The sequence below is a fragment of the Hippocampus zosterae genome, chromosome 9, assembly GCF_025434085.1.
Source record: "Hippocampus zosterae strain Florida chromosome 9, ASM2543408v3, whole genome shotgun sequence".
NCBI lineage: Eukaryota > Metazoa > Chordata > Actinopteri > Syngnathiformes > Syngnathidae > Hippocampus > Hippocampus zosterae.
This window is the reverse complement of record NC_067459.1, coordinates 25,646,614-25,668,094: the sequence shown is the minus strand read 5'-3', so window position 1 is coordinate 25,668,094 and position 21,481 is coordinate 25,646,614. Positions and strand designations below refer to the sequence as shown.

The 21,481-nt window shown below is 53.4% G+C and overlaps 1 protein-coding gene across 3 annotated transcripts; it reads right to left on the bottom strand.

Moving 5' to 3' along the window:
- Positions 1–533: 533 nt before the first annotated feature.
- arhgap46a (Rho GTPase activating protein 46a) lies at positions 534–21,340 on the bottom strand. Of its 3 annotated transcripts, none has more exons than XM_052077209.1 (10): positions 21,097–21,340; positions 9,754–10,209; positions 6,442–7,771; positions 5,195–5,849; positions 4,920–5,012; positions 3,164–3,237; positions 2,569–2,768; positions 2,273–2,364; positions 2,031–2,200; positions 534–1,760 (listed from the first exon to the last, which is right to left on the bottom strand). In XM_052077209.1, exons 1-10 carry the CDS (start codon positions 21,108–21,110, stop codon positions 1,566–1,568), a joined length of 3,279 nt encoding a protein of 1,092 aa, XP_051933169.1. In that variant the 5' UTR covers positions 21,111–21,340; the 3' UTR covers positions 534–1,565. The 3 variants fall into 3 exon arrangements, with proteins under 3 accessions (XP_051933169.1, XP_051933171.1, XP_051933170.1); XM_052077211.1 differs by having other exon boundaries at positions 5,219–5,849; positions 21,097–21,338; XM_052077210.1 differs by having other exon boundaries at positions 9,754–10,206; positions 21,097–21,336.
- Positions 21,341–21,481: the final 141 nt, after the last annotated feature.

Genomic DNA, 21,481 nt, shown 5'->3' with positions numbered 1-21,481 from the left:
TGTGTCTGAGTAAGCTGGTAGGATGGCCCCGTTAAGAAACAAATAAAATTTGGAAAAAGATGAAAGGTTTGAAGATCAATAAAATATGCATTCAAGAGGAATGCCCGAGTTAACACATTGGGGGGGGGGGGTAATTAAATCACTCCAGGCTACGACTTTGACATACAGTACCGTATTATCAAACTCACGGGGCATCTTACCCTGATGGGTGGGGGTGGGTGTCTTCCCTACAAGGCTTAAAAAAATCAAACTAAATGACCATTCTCAAGCATGTAGTGTCAAAGTTTTTTTTTGATTCCCGCCGACCAGTTTATTATTTCAATGCTAAAAAGTTTGAACGCCGATGTGATTCAGCAATATGGCAGATTAAAACTGGCTCCATCTAGTGGTCACAAAAGGGACTTAAGGACGGCGGCGGAAAATAGTAGCCCATTTGTTTGGACATCCGATTTCTAGCCAAGTAAACGGGACTGTTGGGGCTCCACGACTGGGTTTCATCTCAATCCCAAACGACAAAAATGATGCCAACAAAGACACAACTGACCGAACCTTTATTGATGGACAATTGCTATCGTCAAACAAGGAAGTGCAGCATCTACACACACCGAGTGGTTTGAGTCAGTCCTATGTTCAAAAGGCAGGCGGTTACAGCAGAACAAACAAACAAGACCTCTTTATTGCTCTTTACAGCATCTCCCACGCATATCCTTCATTCCAATAAACTGTTACTGTTATTTACACGCGTTCTATATACATTGGAAGCGCCAGAGAGAGGACTCGGTCAGCGTATTCGACATTCTCAGAATGCTTGACAGTTGAGCGGAACAGTCCATTCTCAATAAAGGGCTTCGAGACAATGATGACATGTTTTAGTCTGTGGGGAGACCGTCTACGGCAGTTACCCCAAGCTACCCCCCCCCCGGTAAGACCTGAGCCAAATCGCGCACAGATCACAAGAATATAGAACAGAGGTCCAACTGAAATTTCTTCTAGATTATTATTGTCATTAAATAAGTCATCTCCCACTTCACAAAGACATATGATGGACGTACACATGGTCGGTTTGCCCTCAAATGAGTACTGAGGGTCAGAACGAATTGCAAATGTGTTTTTCGAAAATAATCAGCAAAACTCAGTCACAAAGGTTTGCGCGCTGTACATTCTGCACTCCAAATCCCATGTAATAGAACAGTGATCAGATGAGCAACCTCTGGATTGTCTTTGTATTTTCAAAACAAACCTGTGCACGGTGAGATGTCTCACGCTGACGGGCATACGCGCGGGCGCACTTGAATGATATGAGGAAACAGAAACATCAGCAGAGTCTCGGTCGGCAGGAAAAGAAGAAGTGAGGTCGCCATCGCGTGCGCTGGTTCAAAGTAGAGGTCACCAAAAAAAAAAAAAGGCTCAGTTTGGAGCTTCTTGGCCTTAAGACTACATGGATGCATAGTTTAGGATCATTCGACCAGAGGAAACCTCCGGTCATTTGTTTTCATCTCTCACGGAGGTGTCACGTCTCGTCCCGCGTGTTTCCAGTGTATTCTGCAGAGAGAGCTTGTGGGAGTCTACACCACTCCTTCCACGTAGCTGGTGTCCAGGTGAACGATGAGCATTCTCAGGAAGGACATCTCTTTACGCGTGTTCTCAAAAATAATGCGAGGGTCGTCCGATTGGCACCGGAGGCAGTTGGGGGCCATCACCATGGCCAGGTTGTTCACATCCATCTTGGTGATAGCTACGTTCGATGGCTGAGCAAACACCTGCGGATGGAAGGAGGAAATTCAACGACTGTCCAAAATGTACCAATCTTTGACATTTTAAAAGGCTCTCCCTATCTATATACACGCACACACAGAGTTGAATTTGTGGTGCCACCGAAGCCCCCATTTAGTGCCGAATGAAACAAGCAGGTCCATTTCATTTTATCATTGAATTCCTGAAAATGCGTCTGCGGCCACGCAGTTTTGCACTTCTATTTCATGCCAGTGGGGCCACGCAGACAGAGTTTGCCTTCCCTTCCTCTTGCTTACCTGCAGAAAGTGGATGAAGTAGAAGAGCACCAGCCTGCTGAGCTCAGGCAAAGATTGAACCACGGCGATGGCTGCCACGGGGTCGTCGCAGTTGCTGACGCACTGCTTGTAGAAGTTCATGGGGATGAGCGGCTCCTCCAGCTCCCGATACCACAGCTTCATTAGAGAGGCTGATGGGAGACACATTCCGCATCAGCGACACGGGTTTCAAACCCTAAAACGTCAACGGGATCCTTCCTCACCGGGAACATTGGGGTCCGACAGGTTCTCCGGGATCCTCCACTGGTCTACCTGCAGCTTCAATGCGTTCACTTCATCGATGTCTCCGGGCACACTGGAGGAGGAAACAAAGCTCATCAATTACATCAGGTGACCACCAGAGGGACCCCTACGTCCATCTCTCATGATTCTTGCCCGTCTTTCACGCACGCACACACCCACAGCGCATACTCAAAAACACAAGATCCCCTTGAAATTTCCTGGACTCTTCCCACTGCTCAAGTTGAGGCACGCCACTGGCTGATTTTTCTCGACTTACCGAAAGATGCCCTCCGTTTGAGCGCCGCCCAAAGCAAGAACGTATTGAGACAGTTGAACTTGCACCCAGGGTAATTTCCTGTCTGGGAAAAGCTCGCTTTGCCGCTCCATGACTTCCTCCAGGGAGCTGCCAAACAGGGAGGGGGTGACGATGGCCCGTCTGCTGTGGTCCACCTCTTCCAAGGTGGGCTTGCGTAGCCCCTGGCGGGCCACAAAAAAACAAAAAGAATGTCATTAACCATTAAAGCAATAAGGGCTGAGTCTACACCTGCAGCAGGTCTGTTTGGCCACCCGTGACTGAGTCAACGCCCGTGTAATCAAATGGCTACCTCTGATTGAATCCAGTGTGACTAAACTTTGACAGCCCTGATGACAGCGTAACATACATTTCCTAGTGCCAAATGCTACTTCGGTATCGCGTACACTGAACAAAGTAGAATCAAATGAAAAGCAAGCGTGGCCTTGGGAACTGTTCAAATAGTTACAAAAAAGGTTTTCTGATGGCGGCGTCGCCCTGAAACAAACTAGACAACATTTCCAATGGGGAAAAAATGGATGACGTCGGAGGTCAAGCGGATCTCGTGCAGCCGTTTTACCTTTTTCCCTCCCGTGATGGCCACCTTTTGCAGCTTCCGATGGCAGAACTTGGCGTAGGTGCTGACAGGCAGGCCTGTTATTTATCAGAATTAAAAAAAATAATAATCAAACACGGAAGCACAATGCAACACACCACACCAGAAACTCTCTATGAACCTCACTTATTTGTTTAAAAAAAATGTCTTACATGTTCCCACATGTAAGACATTCGCCCCCCCACAAATGTCAAAGTGTTTAACAGAGGCCGGGGAGTGGTAACCGGTGGCATGTTGACAATGCGATTCTAGCATATGGGGATTAGAGGAGAAGTGAGTGGCTGAACCATCGGGTCGAGAGAAGATTTACCGCTGCTGAACTAAAGCCTTTCGAAGCAGGCTCCGCCTCCAAACTCAAAGTTCAGGTGATTCGACGCGTCAAGGCCCACGCGATGAATGGGAAATGCGCACGTGCCTCACAGCTACTGCGAGGCCAAACCCTTGTGGTTTTATTTTTTTGAGGATCCAATACAAACTTTCAAGACGTGGGCAGCACCATTCTGGAGCAACTGGATATGCTTCATGGAGGATTGGCCGACACCAAAATCAAGTGCATAATCTGGCCCAAATAATCCCTACAATTTCATCATTTGAAGTCAGTCCCTACACCCGTCCATTATCGGAGCCTCACGAGGGCGGCGGGCGTGCCGGAGCCTGTCCCGGCTGTCCCCGGGCAGTAGGCGGGGCTAAACCCGATCGCAGGGCATTCAAAGGCGCTCGCAATCATACCGGGGGACAATTTCGAGCAATCACTTCACCTACCGCGCAGGTTTTCTTTCGTCAGATTTACAGCCGAGAGGCGGGCACCCCCGACAACGGGGCAAATCTGACTCATCCGTTTGACTGTCATTAGCTTGGCTCAGTAGAATCAGTCATCCAGAAACTAGAAGCTTGCAAGGACCTGCGTCGCCGCGGTAGAGGGGCCGAAACCCGCCGCTGCTCTATATTTAGGATCGCCGGCGTGAAAACCGCAACCAGGCAACCCGAGCGCACTGCACCTGTTGACATATGGCCCGGACTCAAATGAGCTCAAGTGCAGAGTGTTTGCGAAGAGCGTCACAAGGTGACGCTGGTTTCGTCTGCCGGTTGTTTACAAGACTGTGTGTGACTGCCAAGTGAAAACAACATGTGCACCCCCCTCACCCCCGCCGCCCTGCCCCCTACTACATTCCTGGCCGATTTCGCAACCCCCTCCCCACAACTCCTCTGTTAATAGAGCTGATTCTAGCATTTGTATCATGCATTTCGATCTGCTTAGTGGTCCAGTCATTGAAGGGAACCTCTGAAGAAGCGTCCTTCCCAAACTTGGGAGCGAGCATAAAGCGCTGCTTGTGAGTCATTCTGGTTTCATGCTGCTGTGATGTCTGCGGTCCTACGCTGACATCATGGTCACAGCTGGCCGTGTGGGTTCCTCCAATGGGGGCCACGTGCCGATGAGACCACCGAGATATGATTCACTCAGCGGGGCATTGAGAGCAAAGGATGCGTCCTTCCCAAATGCTCCTCCTCCCCAGATTAGTTTTTTTTTTTCCCCTCCAAATGAACCTTCTGTGACAGTCATCCGCAGATACGCGACCTCGCCGCGGCCTCGTCTGACAAAGCGCATCCGGCACAATTTTCCATTCCACTCTCGAGAAGGAAGAATGAGGTTGGAGGTTCGGTTCCCGATAGCAATTGCCAGCGAACAGGAATAGCGGCGCTTGTGAGAAAAGAAGATTACCTTCTTCCTCGTCCGTGTTCTGCTTCCGCTTTTTCATGGATTTGGAATTCTTCTTTAATTTCATCTCCTGCTGCTCCAGGATGAACTGAGTCACTGTCAAGAAACAGAAGACGGCAAAATTGACAATCCCGATTTGACCTCTGACCTAGTTTGAATCATCACGGCCACCCGAGCGCTATCGTTGGAGAAACGGGGAGGGGCGTGGCGTTACGTCAAGCCGAGCGTCAGACATTCGAGGGACTTTGGGAAGGCAGAAAAAAAAAAAGGCCACCCACCCTGCCGCCGGCTCTGAGACTCACATTTCTTGTCGCTGGCGGGCTCGACGTGTCTCTGGATGTAGCCCTCCAGGTAGCAGCGGAACTTGGGCGACGGGGCGAAGAAGGCCAAGCTGACGGCCATCAGCTCCCAGCCGGCCGCCAAGCTGCGGGGGCTGGCGTTTCCCGTGGTCTGCCTCACCAGCTGCACGTACAACTCGTCCCGCAGGCCTTGCGTGTCCCAGCACTTGGTGACCACCAGCAGGGCGCAGTGCCGGCGGTCCAGACGCGAGGGCCGGTCCCCCATGTAGGCCTGCACCAGCTTGAACATCTCGCAAGCCTCCTTGCGGACGGCGCGGTCGCCCGTGACCAGCATGGGCTTTTTGATGGAGCCCCGGTTCCAAGAGAGCATGTTGGCGATGGACACGCGGCGGCGGAACAGGCCTTGCGTGTGCATGTTGAGGTGCTTGCTGGCCCAGTCCTCGATGCCGACCTCCGCGGGCGGCGCCGCCCGCCGCAGGCTGGCGTACGACAGCCGGTAGGGCGATTCCGCGCCCTCGGCTCCCTCTCCGCTCTCGCGGCCGGCGGGCCGGCGGGGGCCGAGGGACGCGGCGCGGCCGTCCGCCGCGTCCTTCTTTCCGCTCTCGGGCTGAGACCGCAGCTCGAGGGTGCTCGCCTGAAGGGGAAACACGAGACGGAGCGACATGAGCAGCAAGAAGACTTACAGGCGCAAAGTTAAAACCAACGATAGCGGGTTGGGTCGGGTCGGCCGTCGAGAACCGGGAATGACGCTACGGTTCTCACGGAATTGTTCGGACGTTTGCGCAGCCAAAAAAGGCAAGCAAAGAAGAGCCTATAGAAAACGCGCCAACAGGTCCGAGATCCGAGTAACATTCCAGGACAGAGTTAGTCGGGCCTGGCCGGCGCTCTTTGGAACAACCGGGCTCCACGCGAGCCTTTCTTTTGGCCAGTTTTCCCGCCGAGCCCGGACCATATGGAGCGCCGCGTCCCTGCTTCCTGAAGAAGGGAGCCCACGTCGTGAATCTCCGCTTTGGCCCGGGCGGCAGATGCCCAAGCGCAGAGCTGGCGCGCGACTTGCGAGCACCTACAGAGCGGGACAGATGGAGGATGGCGACCCACGCCCACCGCGCCCGCCGTTGATGAAACGTGGCCGAGCTCAACCCAACTGAAAAAGGGATGGATGGGCGATCGCACGGCCTTCCCGCCAGGCTTTGAGCGCCGTCAAACACTCTGAAAGCTTCGCTCACCTGGGAGGGCGGCCCCGGAGTCTCGGGCGAAGACGGGCCGGCCCGGCCAGGAAGGCTCATGTCCAAGGTATCGACTTTTTCATACGTCCTCTTCTGCCTCGCCGGGATCTCGAGGGGAGCGTCGGCCGCCCCGGCGAGGTCCTCCCGGGACGAGCGGTCGGCGGCCGGCGGCCCCCCGCCTCCGCGCCATCTCCGCGGTTCTACGGGGGAGCGCGCTTGCCGGCCCGTTTCCTGATCCGGCCCCGCCCGCGCCTCCCTCACGGTGTTGGAGCGCCCGACGACTTCCCTCATTTCGGCCATCAGCCTCTCGTTGAGGGCGCACAGCTCCCCGCCGCTGCCGACCGAGCCCGGCCTGGCCGCCGCGGCCCCCGTCCTCCTCCGGCTCTTTCGCCTCAAACCGGGAGAGGGCCCGGTGGAGTAGCCCGAGTCTTGATAGTTTGCCGTCGCCTGCGGCGTGGAGGGGGCAAAGTCCTGCGAAGCCTGGCTGCTCTGCCGACTGTGCCGCGCCTCCATCGCGCGCTGGACCGTGGCCTCCAGGACCCGCCAACTCTGCTTCTTATCCGGCGCGCCGGGGGCCGGGGCCCCCGCTTCGCCGGCCCGCGACGGGCTTCCGACATGGGGCAAAGAGTGAGCCTGCGACCGGGCCGGCGGGTTCGGGGCGAGGCCCTGCCGGCACGTCGGCGAGGGGCCGCGCGTGGCTACGGGGGAGCCGGAGAGGAGCTGCTTGGGGTCCACGTTGATCATGTGCTTGATGCACTCCAGGCCGGCCGGGCTGTAGTCGGAGGCGCACGGAGCCCTCCCGTGCCGGGAGCCCGGAACAGAAGCGGCGGGGTGCCCGAGGAGTCTCGCTCTCTGGAGACTCTGGGAGGGGTTGGGGCCCGACCAGCGTCGCCCGTTGAAAAGGTGCGCTCCTTCCACCTCCATGTCCACGGGGGGCTCGTCGTACACGGGGCAGTCCGTCAGCGGCTGGTCGTAGATGGGGGGGGCGCCGCAGGCGTACTGCGGGGACAGCGGGCGCGGCGTGCCGCTCTGCGAGCGCCCGAGGAGCGGACTGGCTTGACGACTATCCGAGGCGGCGGCGGCGCAAAAGCTGCCATCGCTGGCTTTTCTCGCGTGATGGGCCTGGCGCGGCTCACAGGGGGCCGTCTTGTATCCTCGGCCGGAGCTGAAACATCCTCCCTGGGCCTTGGTGCCGGAGGGCTGTTGGCTGAACGTGGCTTTGTCGAGCGCGCCGGGCTGGAGGAGCGGCTGCTTGCGACTCATGCTGTTCACCTTGACCAACATGGCTGCCTTAGAACCGGGCGTGGGCTGCCATCTTTGAGAGGCGTTCCTGGGGGAGAAAAAAAAAATTTTAAAAATCAATGAAAATGACCAAAGAAAGCCGTTCATTCTCGTGAGCAACATCACCTCGCTCCGACAACATGGGCAATCAACGAGCCAAGTTTGAAGATTGCTTGAAAAGCAGAAACGCTGGGAAACAATTTGGGATAGGAGGTTCATGTTTGTCAAGTTCTGCTATTTTTCAGAGAAAGGACCAAAGTAACATTTGAAAAGTCAACAAAAGCAAGCAAAAAAAAAAAAACCCGGTGTGGCCGTGACACAAATCGGAATCGTCGGAGCGCTCCGGTGAAAAGACTTTGGCTTCGGGCCAAACGCTTAATTCTGTCTGGGCTAACCCCGAGCAATCTGCCATCAATCGGCTCGCTCGTTTGCTGTGTCGCATCACAAGCTGCCCCTAAAATGAAAATGCCACCCCCCTCAAAGCATCTCCTCAATTCAGCCGAAAGGGCTCCCGAAATCAAGGCGACGTGCGTACCGGAAGCATGCTAACGGTCAGAAGAGGAACGCGCACGCGCTTACCTTAATACGCCGTAGTCGACGCTGACCTGATTAATGAGAGCAAAAGGCGATCGCCTCCCGTCGTGTTTAGCCCGAGGTCAATAATTACACTTGCTCAAGAGTCAAGAGTCAAAGTCTTCTCCTTTTTCCAAGAGCACCGAGAAAGAATCTTTGGTCGCAACGGCAGGAAGAGGAACTCAAAGGGAGGAGGGAATAAGCCCAAGTGCCCCCCCCCCCACACCCACCCCCGCTCCGTCCCACAACTCTGGAACAATGCTGAAACAATTCCCCCGAGGTCCAAAGTCCGACGGCAAACTTCCGTTTGGCCCTCCAAGCTAAAAGGAAGCTCCCCTCCTCGCAGGCCTGTGAGTCAGTCCCACCACTCCCGCGGCCTGATTGGCTCCGTCCGGGCAAAGTCTCGGCGTTGAATCGCTGTCGAGCGACAGCTGGGTCCGCACACACCGCCTGCCACCTCAGCAACAATGTTTACTGTCAAATGCGTGACAGGAAACGGCGGACGCGCGTGAAAACACCAAGATCAAAGGGAATTTGCCCCCAATCGCCACCTACGTGTGACACTGTATGCTAGCGAAGTGGCTCGGGGGGGCCGCGACGTTGACAAGCGCGGTCACGTGGGGGGGCCAGTCAAACATGAGACAATTGCTCCCGCCTCCGCAGTTAACACGCAGCCGACGACTTGGCATCAGTTTGCCAGAGCAAGTCGTTCCGGAAGCATCAAGGTGGCGCTTCCGGACGACACCGCAGAGCTGGCGCGCGTCACCGCCGCAGGCAAATCTCGCGTGCTTCGGACGCAACCAAATCAGGCCCCAAACGAATCAACTTTGGGGCTGAATGGAGCTCCCGTCTGTATTCTCGGCGAGACAAACGAGCGGGCGAAGGAGAAGCCGAGAGACGAGAGAGGACGGCGGGGGCGCGCGCGAATCGGAAAGGGGGGGTGGAGATTAGTCGTGGGAGAGCGCGGCCAGGCGACGAGCGAGAAGGCGGGCGTTCCGCCGAGCTCTTTCAAAGTGGGCGCCGGGCCTTTGTGGGTGAGTCGCGCGCAATGCGTGGCCGCGCCATCGTCACCGAGACGCCAAGGACGACGAGGTGGGGGGAGGAGAGGGCCCAAGGTGAAGCTGACAAAGATGTCAAAAGGGACCAAAGCACTCGCAGGACACAAAAGCATTCAGTTCAAGAGAACTTTGTCACGAGAGAGAAAGAGAGAGAGAGCGGAAAAAGGAAAGCTAATTTGTTATTCCAGATACCCGCACAACATCATGTTTGGAAAAAGCAGAAAAGGAGCCAAACACCCCAAAAGCGGACGCATACAACTGCTTGCGGTGCCCAAAAGCACCTCAGAGTCCCTCCGTAGACTCTACCGACCAAACGTGACTCATTCAGGACTTCTCAAACCCGGAAGAACACCCGCTTGTTTCCTAAAGACGACCGCCACATTATCAGGGGCTCGCTCACCCGTACGGTTCTCTGCGCTCCTCGCCGCATCCGTCTGCCCGCGATGCGACATCCGCCGCTGGCTCGGAAGCCGCTTGCGCGCTCTCCGGATCGTCTCCGTCTCCATCTCGCTCGGGCGGAAGTGCGCCCGGGCTCCCCACGCTGCCGTGCGGGTGCCCCTCCGCATCGGCACCCGCTCCCGCCCGCTCGGCCTCACTGCGGCGCTTCATGGCCTGGAGCTGGGAGAGGGGCACGATATCGGCCCCCTGCGGCCGATGCCAGACGGTGCGGCGCCCCGTGGAGTTGTAGTAGTAGAAGCGGGCGCTCTGGGGGTCAAAGAGCTCCCACCACTGGTTGCCATCCGCCTGGCGAACGGGGGCGCCCGCAGGAGGATTCCAGCCGCATTCGCCGCTGGCCAAGTTGACGTACATGCGCTCGCGGGAGCGCGGCTCCAGGATCTCCACCCAATCGCAGCTGCTTCAAGACAAACACCAAAGAAGAAAAGACAACACGTCAAAATGTTGACTTCCAGCAGGCATTATTCTCAGCCGTCGCCAGAACATCTTTCAGCTTTCATGTTGACAGAAATTCAGCGTTAGCACCGCTTCCCGGAGGTGTGCCGGAGCCTATCCCAGCCGTCGTCGGCCAGGAGGCGGGGGGACACCCTGAACCGCTTGCCAGCCAATCGCCGGGCACACAAAGACCATCCGCGCTCGCACTCAGACCGTGGGACGATTTTCAATCAGCCTGCCGTGCATGTTTTTGGAACGTGGGAGGAAAGCCGAGTACCCGCAGAAAACCCACGCATGGCCCGGGGAGAACATGAAAACTCCACACGGGGAGGCCGCAGCTGGAATCGAACCCGGTACCTCTGCACTGCAAAGTCGGTGTGCTAACCACTGGACCCCCACATGATTATTATGAATATTAATAGCGCAGGCGCTCTCGGGTAAACGTGGATATCAGAGCAGTAACGTATGTCGCTCCGACTTGGCACTTTCCCAGTGAAAAGCCAAACTTGCTCTTTATACCAACTTGTTTGACACCAACTAAGCACAGCGATGGCCCTGGATGTTTTTTTTTTTTTGCGGGGGTGGCAAAGGGCTATTGGTGTGGATCCAGATTTGATTTATTGCCCCCCCCCAAACCAAGACTGAAGGCTGGAGTTGTTTTGTCGACAAATGCAGTAGAAAAAGAAAAAGTGCACGTGCGCAGGATTGAAATGACGTCATTTTGGTTTGATTTGGAAGGCACTCGGGCGGCAACCGCGCGGCGATGGCGCTTGTGTGTCGGTCCCAAATAAGGCGGCAGGTGGACACGCAGCCAGCGAGCCACCAGGCACCGAGTCAGTGGGGCACAAACACCAACACGGGCAGCCCCGTGCCACCAACACAAAAAGCGGCGCGCTCGGCTACCATCACAGAGGCCGACTCAGCACAATAGATCGACACAACAACAACAACAAAAAAAAAGGAGACAGCGGCCAGGCCCAAAGGTTCGCATACTGAAAAGAGGGAAGGGGGCCAACGCGCTTTCTAGAAGAGTACAAAGGGCACAGATAAGCCGCGCACAAAAGTCGGACCGTCAACTGCCTTTGAAAAGACGAAAAGGCAATTGTACCCCATCAAGTCAACGAGAGAGCCCGACGGAACAGGACGCCTCCGACGACGTGCCACGTATCCAGTTCGTGTCCGCTCGCGTGGCGATGTTGCGGCTCATCTTGTTCTACTTGTGTGCGCTCAAAGGCGCGGATGGCGCGAGACGGCCGAAAAGGACTCTGGCGTGGAAGGCGTATGAAGGGACGGAGGTCCCACCTCGTTACGGCGGACCTCGAGGGAATGATGGGTGCAAATGTGAGTGGGGAATCGACTACAAATGGGCATGAAGAAAAAATGATGTCATAGGACATGTAACAAATGGTACCGTTCCCACTTGCAAAAATAAAACCCGTGAAAAGTCTGCAAGCGAAAAGCGTCCCTTCCCCAGTTGAGGAATGCGCGGCGCCCCATCAAAACGTGCCATCGATAGAGCACCGCCGCGGACGCTTGTCGAAATGGTCGGCTTTGCCCATTCCTCGTCTGGTTCGGGAGACTCCCTTTCCAAAGCGAGCGGCCATTTTGGGGCCTTGGCGCACGGCCCCGGAATGGCCGCTTCAGTTGCTTCTGTTCACCGGACATTTTTTCAACTACAACAACGCTACCGAGCGGCCCGGTGGACTTGCAAAGCGACGGCAACGTCCATTTTGAATAAGAAAGGTCGTCGCGGCGGCACTTCGCTTCCCACGGTTCGTTGTAGCCAACACACACACACACAAAGTATTGTGTCAATGATTGGAGTGGATGTAGGGCTGTCAGTAGCTAATCTTTGCACAATTGATTATGCTATTGATTATTCCGTCCATTACGGGAGCCATTGCCCTCCCTCCCTCCCTCCCTCTGCAGGACAAATGCTTTCTTTTTTTTTTTTTTAAACTCCCATGTGGAAACGTTCTCTCCGAGCTCCGCCGGCTCCGCTTTATCGTAATTACACGGAACTTGTTTTTGCCCTTTGTTTTTCGTTCAAACTAACCTCAAAGCTCGGACATCTTTTTCCCTTTCCGCATTCCTTGTCGGCAGCCGTGGCACTTTGTCATTCTGACCAAGGCAAAATACGCTCTTCCCAAGAACCAAGGCTGCAAAGTTCTCCCCCCAGTCTCTTTGTCAATGGGAACGGCCGCAAACGCAACGCGCTCGGCCGACCTTTCTGGAGCATTTGCCCCCCCAACGCTGAAGCCTTGTCCGGCCTGCGTGTGCCAGTGCTAGTGTCTCAACGGCCGTTGGAACTTTTCCCTGGAAAGCAGCGAGTTACGTTGCAGTCCCGCTGAAGCGAGTAAGCAACTCCCGAAAGACATTTCGGGTGGCAGCTACCGTCGAGAGGATGTTGGAGTGTCCCTCCCCCCCCCCCTCCCTCCCTCGCACACACGACGCAACCATGTGTCTTCCAGTCTCTCCGCTGGGAGGCCATCTGGCCCGATCCCGCGCAGCAAGAGCGGGGCCCTGACCTTATGCGCGTCAGCGTGCACCGTTTTTTCCCCCCAACTATTCTTTAACGCTGGAATTTGGAGGGGGCGGGGGGGCTTTCATGAGTTCAATCGTTCTTGTTTGAACAGTCCCAAAGCTGGACTTGAAGTGCGACAGGGAGCACCGTCAATAATGAGGCATTGAAAAGCAGAGGGCCATCGCAGTCCATCGCACCCCCCCGCACACATACCAGCGCCTCCAAAAGGAATCCAACCAAACTTTACGTCACGGTCCCGCGGGTGGTAAAAAATGTTTTTGTTCCCACGTCAGCCAAAGAGGCATCTCCAAATTGCTGGCTGGCTGCGATGACAGCGAGCGAGGACGCGGCGTAGAATTCAACATCCCCGCCAGGAAGCCGGCCGGGCCTTGGGGGGGGTCAACGGCCGAGGCCGCTGCGAAGCGTTTCCCTCGCGCACGCTGTTGTGCTTGCGTAAGGGACTGTTCCCTCTCATTTTGAACCTGCCGGGCTTTTGTTTCCACGAGCCGAGAAGCAGGAAGACGCGCCGCTCGGCCTCCAGAAATTCCTCAAACGTCAGCTGTGGGAGCAAGACCACTGCATTCGTTGGATTGGGGAAAACAACTGCGCTGGAGCGCCGCGGCATTTGCTGCCATACCATCAAATGAAGCATTCTTGTATGGGGGAAGGTAGGGGGGGGGGGGGGGGGACACTGCGCAAAACTCATTAGTATTATTCATTCGTGTATTTCTACTTGACGAGAGGCTTGAGTGAGACATTTGTGAGGGAAAAGGCAGAAAAGCGCTGCAAGCAAAAGCCCCCCCCAAGCGCCTCAGCCAGCCTTAGCCTGAAAATGGTCATAAATGGTTTGGAATGCGGTCCGCGCCACCTCGGCCCATCTACAACCCGAAAGGTTTTTCCTTTGATCGAAAACAAAAAAGACGGCCGTCTCCAATGACGATTGTTCGGAAGGAAAATAAGAACGCAAACAAAGCAAAAATGAGCGCACTGCAGTTCCCGACCACCTTTTGCTCTTTCCAAATGCAACGGGCCGGCGGGAGAAATAAAAAGCTTTCCTCCGCAAATGATAGTCGGCTCCCAAAATAACCCCGAATGCGAGCACGTCCCCCCCCCCAGCGGAGGGGAAACGGCAGCCTGCGACTCATGGAATCTGCCCCATTGTTCCACATCCGTGCCAAAATGGAACCGCCGCGTTTCCCGGCAACACTAAACAACACACCCGCACTGGACAATACGTTGGCTGGAAACCAGCTAACGTGAAGCCTCGCGACACTGTCCGGCGCCGCAAGTTGCGCATTTCAATCCCAAATGATGAACAGAAAAAATTCATCTCTCTGCGTCTGTGTCGGACGCTCGGACTTGAGGCTAAAATGTTGCGCTAACATAAGCGAGCCAAGGAGAGTCCGGCGAGTTGGAGATGAGCGGTGCTTTTGTCACGCTTGTTGATAGCGAGTACAAGTGCCGCGTCGCTTGCGGCGGCTTGTCTATCCCCCACTTGTGTGACGTATGCGAGACTGCGGACGAAATTGCTAGCGCGCGATCCGTTACGTGGTCCAAACGCATCGCAAGTGTCGAACACAAAACGCTAGCCTTGATTGGTCGCACCCGCCCGCGTTGGCGCGAACGGTCAACGCTAATGGTCAACGCGACCGCATGCTAGCCGGAAAGAGTCGGACGAATGTCAAGCGGCATGTGAAGGCTCACCGCGCCGAGATTCGTTCGCAACTAGTCCTGGTAACAGATCACGCCGTGACTGGATACGTTTGCTCCCGTTGATTCCACGTTAGGGCTCAATTTCAGTTTCCCACATGACTCCTGGCGCAAACGAGCCCACCTTAAGGCTTAGGCCATTTTGCTTGGGCTAACGTCAATTCATGAGCTAAATAACTTGAAAAAGACCGTCGCTCTCTTTCCGGAGCAAGTTCCTCTTTTCCCTTGAGTAGAAGTGATTTGCCAACCTTGTCCAAAGTCCGTGGAATGTGAACGCTTGGCAGCTGGCTTATCTAAATCATGGACGACAAACCACTGGCAACTGTGTGCCTGGCGGCAGGTCCCGGAGCTCTGTGGGACAAGTCATTTAGTGAATGCCCCCCCCCCCCCCCGCCATTTTAACCCAATAGCCGCGAGCAACAGCGTGCGCGCCTTTTGAAATTTTAAAACGTGCGTTCGAACGATCATTGGCTGAAAGAGAAGAATGCGCATGTCCCGCGTGAACGAGCGAAAAAACTTGGTGCTAAAGAGCCAAATCCATTGGCTGAAATTAGTTCGAGTTATCCAGACCGAGTTGACTGAATATTTCAGATTGCCTACTTTAGGTCCAAAATAGAGGAGGAAGGTCAAAGTTTCAGTTTGGAATATTTCACCTGTACTTTTTTTTTTTCCTTCTTGGAACAACGTTCGCTTCTCGATTGTGTGCAAAAGGTTGCGCAAGCCCTCCTCTGCATTCAGGCATCCAGAACAGTCCAAAAGAGCGAGAGGGGGGCGGGGGGTGCGCACGGTTCAGATGACAGAAAGAAAGCGCTGCTGCACCTGTTCAACTCCAATTCTTTGTCTCTCCCGCTCCACGCCTCCCCTTCCTGCCGTATCACCGGGCTCAAAGGTCAGCGCGGCGCGGAACGCAGCGCAATTGTGTGCCGTCGATGATTACAAGGCGACCTGGGAATCCACTTCTAAACGACGACATCATTCTTCCCCGACCGGTCTCAAAGTCCCTGTTAGGGGGGCCCAGGGACTTGTTGCTCATTGCCAAGAAATGTGAGCTGGCACCTGAAGGGTTCACGTGTGAGATTGAGAGGGCTTCACCAAATACACAAACTCTGCCTTTCAACTTGTTTCCTGTCAAACCCGCCACTGAAAATGGATGGTGGGCCGCCAATGGCCCTCGGGCCGTATTTTGGACAGGCGCTACGGGAGCCGCATGCCGGCAACAGCACACAAATACACGACGAGCGCAGCCAAACTAATCAATGGCTCAAGCCATTAAGCCACATTGCCGCCATGAAATCAATCATGTGGCCAAAATGGGGGGGTTCCCGCCCAAAGGGAAGCAAGCGCTTTGAGTTTTCAATTGCGCCCGCGTTTTTTGCCACCGGTTGCGTTCAAATGTTGCTCAAAAGAGCAAAAGAAAACGTTTGCTGGAAATGAGACAAGCCGATCATCGAGCATCTTTCCGGCAGCTGTCGCCGTCAATTGCGGCTCGACGCGCTGCCGCCGGTTTAAGAGTCGGCTGGCGCGGCAAAACGTTTTGGGCTAGACACGAAACGAAGAGATGACGGCGACAGAGAGAGGGAAGTGCCAAGGAATTGTGGAAACCCCCCACCCCCCCACCCCCACCCTTCTCGCCCAAGCACAGACAGGTAAGACAGGTAGGGCGGAACTCCGGCACCTGAACGCTTTTCAGTCCGCCAGAGTTGCCAGAAAGTGGTCCAAATCATTCCCCATCCTCGTGACCGCACCGGCGACTATTAAGCAAAGACCTTTTCGCTTGATGATTGGTGGGTGTGAGTCAAGCCGCAGGCCCAAAACGGTAAGAACTCGACGGTCCGGTTTGGGGTAAACTTCAATCAGCTCGCCCTTGGCAAACGTGAGAACGCGTGGCTCGCTCTCAAATGATTCGGCGCCCGCAAAAGAAAAGCGTCCGCGGCTTCTTGGCTTGCTTTCAACTGGGACGGAGCGAACGTGTGCAGTGGAGGCTGTCGGCTGTGTTTACAACACACGCGGAGGCCTTTCTGTCGGCCGCGCCAGCTGTCACAGCAACAACAATGGGCTCACTTGTCCAAACAGGGGAAGATAAGTGAACCCGTTAGGACGCGGCCGTTCTGAATCTGGTCTCGTCGCGTTAGCCCCCGGCCGGGAACACGGCAGGCCACGCCGACAAACTTTGGCCATGTGCTCGCTCGACAAGCTTTCCGTGCGCGTCCGCCTCCGGCAGCGGTCTGCAACTTCTTTTCGAGCCGGGCGCCCCCCGTCCTCCCGCCCCCGACGCGACAAACGAGGCCGCGTCTAATCCCAGAGTAGAGTTACGGGGTCAGCGGGGGGTCAGCGGGTGAGCGCACAGCAAAGAAACGTACCGATTGTCCTCGAGTGGAAGTAAAGGCGCAGGCCGCCGAGATTAGGAACGCGGGACGGCCCGCTGCCGTCGCCCCCTTTGCGGGACGACAGTTTCACGAGGCAACCCGGTTCCGGAACGCCGGCCGGGGAATTCACCGTCATCCGTCGCTCACTCTCGAAGCGAGGCGGCAAGAAACCCCGCGGCAGCCTCTCACGTCCTGATTTTAAGTTAACGAGACGCGGCCACCTGCCGATAGACCACAAAAGTACTAAATATGCACCCGAGGGCGCCGCCATTTGCCGGAAAAATATCGTTCGCCCCGATAATGGCTGCTGCTATTCAAAAACAATTGGAATGAGTTCAAGAAAATCTCCATTCGTGCAAATGTCGCTCCCAACTTGTGAGCTGCTCATGCCCACTGCGCTTGATAGCGTGAAGAAAAAGAAAAGACATAGCGTATACAGTGCCCTCCATAAGTATTGGCACCCCTGGTTGAGATGTGTTTTTTAGCTTCCAATTATTTTATTTTTTTTCTAAATAATATGGGACCTTAATGGAAAAAAAGAGAAAAATCCAACCTTCAATACAAGTGCATTTATTCAGTGGGGAAAAAATCCCACATAAAGAAATAATTATTTGACATCAAATAATGTGTGTCACAATTATTAGCACCCCTGGTGTTAATATTTTGTACAACCCCCTTTTGCCAACAAAACAGCACCTAATCTTCTCCTATAATGTTTCACAAGATGGGAAAAGACAGAAAGAGGGATCTTCAGCCATTCCTCTTTGCAGAATCTCTCTAAATCATCCAGAGACCTGGGTCCTCTCCTCTGTACTCTCCTCTTCAGCTCACCCCACAGGTTCTCAATGGGGTTGAGGTCAGGGGACTGAGATGGCCATGGGAGGAGCTTGATTTTGTGTCTGGTGAACCATTTCTGTGTAGATTTGGCCATATGTTTAGGGTCATTGTCTTGCTGAAAGACCCAGTGACGACCCAGCTTCAGCTTTCGGGCAGAGGGCAACAGATTTTGATTTAAAATGTCCTGGTATTTCAAAGCATTCATGATGCCATGCACCCTAACAAGGTTCCCAGGGCCTTTGGAAGCGAAACAGCCCCACAGCATCACTGACCCACCCCCATACTTCACAGTGGGTATGAGGTGCTTTTCAGCATGCGCATCTTTCGTGGTACGCCAGACCCACTTAGAGTGTTTGTTGCCAAAAAGCTCAATCTTGGTCTCATCTGACCAAAGCACACGGTCCCAGTTGAAGCCCCAATACCGCTTGGCGAACTCCAGACGCTTGCGTTTATGATTGTGAGTGAGGAAAGGTTTTCTCCGTGCATGCCTCCCAAACAGCTTGTTGGCGTGTAGACAGCGCCTGATGGTTGATTTGGAGACTTTGTGACCCCAGGATGCTACCATTTGTTGTAATTCTGTAACAGTGAGCTTTGGAGATCTTTTGATTTCTCTTACCATCCTCCTCACTGTGCGTGGTGGCAAAATAAACTTGGCTCCTCGTCCAGGCTTGTTTACCACTGTTCCAGTTGTTTTGAACTTCTTAATTATTCCTCTCACAGTGGATATGGGCAGCTGCAGTTGAGTGGCAATCTTCTTGTAGCCTCTGCCTGACCTGTGAAGGTCGACGCACATCTGCCTCACTTGTATGCTGTGTTCCTTTGTCTTTCCCATGTTTAAGAGTGGATAAGAGAAATGGCCTCGGTGTCACGTCATATTTATACCCCAGGGAGACAGGAAGTGATGAATTACTAATTAAATGTTCCTACATACTCTGGTAAACTTTGTAAACTACTGTAGAAATGACAGAAATGCTTCAATTATATTTATTTCCTGGGAATTGTTAAGGGTGCCAATAATTGTGGAACAGGTGATTTGATGTCAAATAATTATTTCTTTATGTGGGATTTTTTCCCCACTGAATAAATGCACTTGTATTGAAGGTTGGATTTTTCTCTTTTTTTCCATTAAGGTCCCATATTATTTAGAAAAAAAATAAAATAATTGGAAGCTAAAAAACACATCTCAACCAGGGGTGCCAATACTTATGGAGGGCACTGTATATCACAGAGCAGTGGAGAGAAGGGACGCTCTTGCGCTTCGACAAAGTTGAATTCGTATTGACTAGCTGCACCTTTTTGAAATAACGAGTGCAACTCCGCCATTTAAGGAGAGACGACTCAACACTTGCGACTTCATTTTAAAAGGAACAACAAGAAAAAAAAAACCCACCGAGATTGAAGACAATTTTTTTTACAAAGACTTTACCGCAGCGGGAATTTTTGATGAGCTTCATCCGTTAGGATTAAAAATGCATTTCTGAATATATTTGTGTATGTATAGACCTGATTTCAAGGAGGCGTCAAGTCAAAAAAATGTCTTTACAATAACGTGTCAGGTCCACCCTCACTCGTCGTATTCTCATGAATCTTGCATTTGAGGGATATGAACTAAGGAGAAAAATCCACCTGCATCCCCCCCCCCCATCTAAGGAGGCGGACATTTTGCCTTGTATCGCCACTTGCAGTTGACTGAAAATGACATTGCGGTGCCTAAGCGCTCAAATAACCACAGTGCCAGTGCACCCGCTTTTGTCATGGCACGTTCACAAACTGCCTCATTGGCTTGACGTTCATCAAGTCACATTTTATATCTTGAAAAAGAACAGAATTTGATGTCTGATTGTCTGATTGATATAAAAATGATTTAGTAGATATAAACACATAACGGGGTAGGACTAGCTAAGTTTTTTTACTTCATCCTACTCCCTTGAACATAATAACTGTTGAATGAAGACTGATTTATTTCTTTTTACTTTTTTTATCTACCTTATTTTCTGTCAAATTATTACTGTATATGTTTTATGTTCAATAAACAAACAAATTTGTTATTTGTTCTTCGGTTCGTTACTTTTTGACTGTGCCCTCATATTGTTGTCCCCCCAAAAAATATGACTCGACTTCCCCTTTAAGCCCTGTTGCGTTGGTAGCGGCGGTTACAAAATTGACACTTGCCAAAACAAAAAAAAGGGACATTTTGCATTCTGCCGACACACAATGCCAACAAAAACAGCACGGACGATTTTACGATCGGACGCTTTCGGCAAGCATTTTGTGCAGGCGCAGACTTAAGTCATAAGTCCAGACCAGGTCTGCGTCGACCCACAATTTGTGCCATTCGACTTAGCATCCAAAGGGCGGGCACACTGTTGAATCCTTTCATTCGGAAAGCTTTTCAGAACCCGGACAGATGAACGTGTGCGGGCAAATCACCTTAACCTCATTACGCCGTCAAAGTGGCCCGGCTTTGGACATATGAAACGCGTTGGCCCGCTAATCGACATTGATGGGATCAGCACAGAAGCAAAGTAGAAAAGACAACACACTCATGTTGTCATGGAATCACTTCCTCTCAAGCGGCTCGATTTTGTCAAAACACTTGAAGGATGGACATCCTGCTTGTGTGTTGTGTGTATGTGCAGGATTCATAAGGGGGGAGGTGGGGGGATACGCGTTGTTTGCCGTGTCAAACATTATTTTTAGTATCTTGCATGGGTATAAAGAGTGGACAGCCCTGCTCTGAATTGTCCCGAGTTTGAGGACAAGAGCGATAGAAAATGGACGGGCAGCACAAAGACGTCATAAAACGCGAAAGAGAACAACTCGATCGTCGCATCTTATCACTGCGGACGCTTTAGCTTTCAACATTATGTGCCAACTCAAACACCCGAAAAGTCATCATGACCCGAGATCGAAAGCAGGCGCGAAGCACGCCGAGGAACTTCAAACCTGGAGGTCGAGCCGATCCCGGTTACACTCGGACGTGTGATTCGGAGTGGCAAATGGCTGGGGAACATTTGCTTTCCGTTTTCAACCACACCAAAGAGTTACGTGGCCAAACGGCGCCGAGGCCACCAAAAGTCTTTCAAAGTTCCGAGGTTGCGGGAAAAGCAAGCTTCTCCGCTTCCAACGCTAATAATAGAAGGAAAAGTGCATGCGGTGCTACACGTTCAAAGCACAAAAAAGCAACGTCACAATTAAAGAGGTCATAGACAAACGGAAAAAAACCAACAAGCCGTTTTTGTGGTTCAATTAGTCGATCGACACATCGTGAAACTAGCGGCGAAGCATAGCGACTTGCAAAGTATCCATTGTGCTCCGCTACGGGCGGCGAGCAACGTTTCTCCAGCTCGCGTTCGCTCCCTTCTTGACATCCAGCGAAACTGAACGTGAATATAGAGACAAAAGTTCAACTTACCCGGTCCCGGCCATTGTGTTCACATTGTAAAAAGCGTGACAAACGCAGGTCAAAAGCAAGTCTGTGCCCGAGTCGTGGTGGCGAACGTCACTCCAGCGAGCACAACGGGAGCGACCGTCCTCCTCCACTGGAGAATCCCAAAAACGAGTCTCCGCCCCAGCACGTGAGGCGAGAGGTGGGGACGGGGGGTGGCGATGGCACCCGGGGCTCGATTCCAACTCTCCGAACAACCGATGGACCCCCGCCACGGAGCAAACCCGAGACCGTTTTGCTCAACGAAAACGGTTAACTGGATGTTTTCGCAACCCCGTCCCCCGACTCCTTTTGTCATTTCTGTTCTAAACCAACCAAGAGGGGCTACACCGAGATATCGATCATTTGCAGC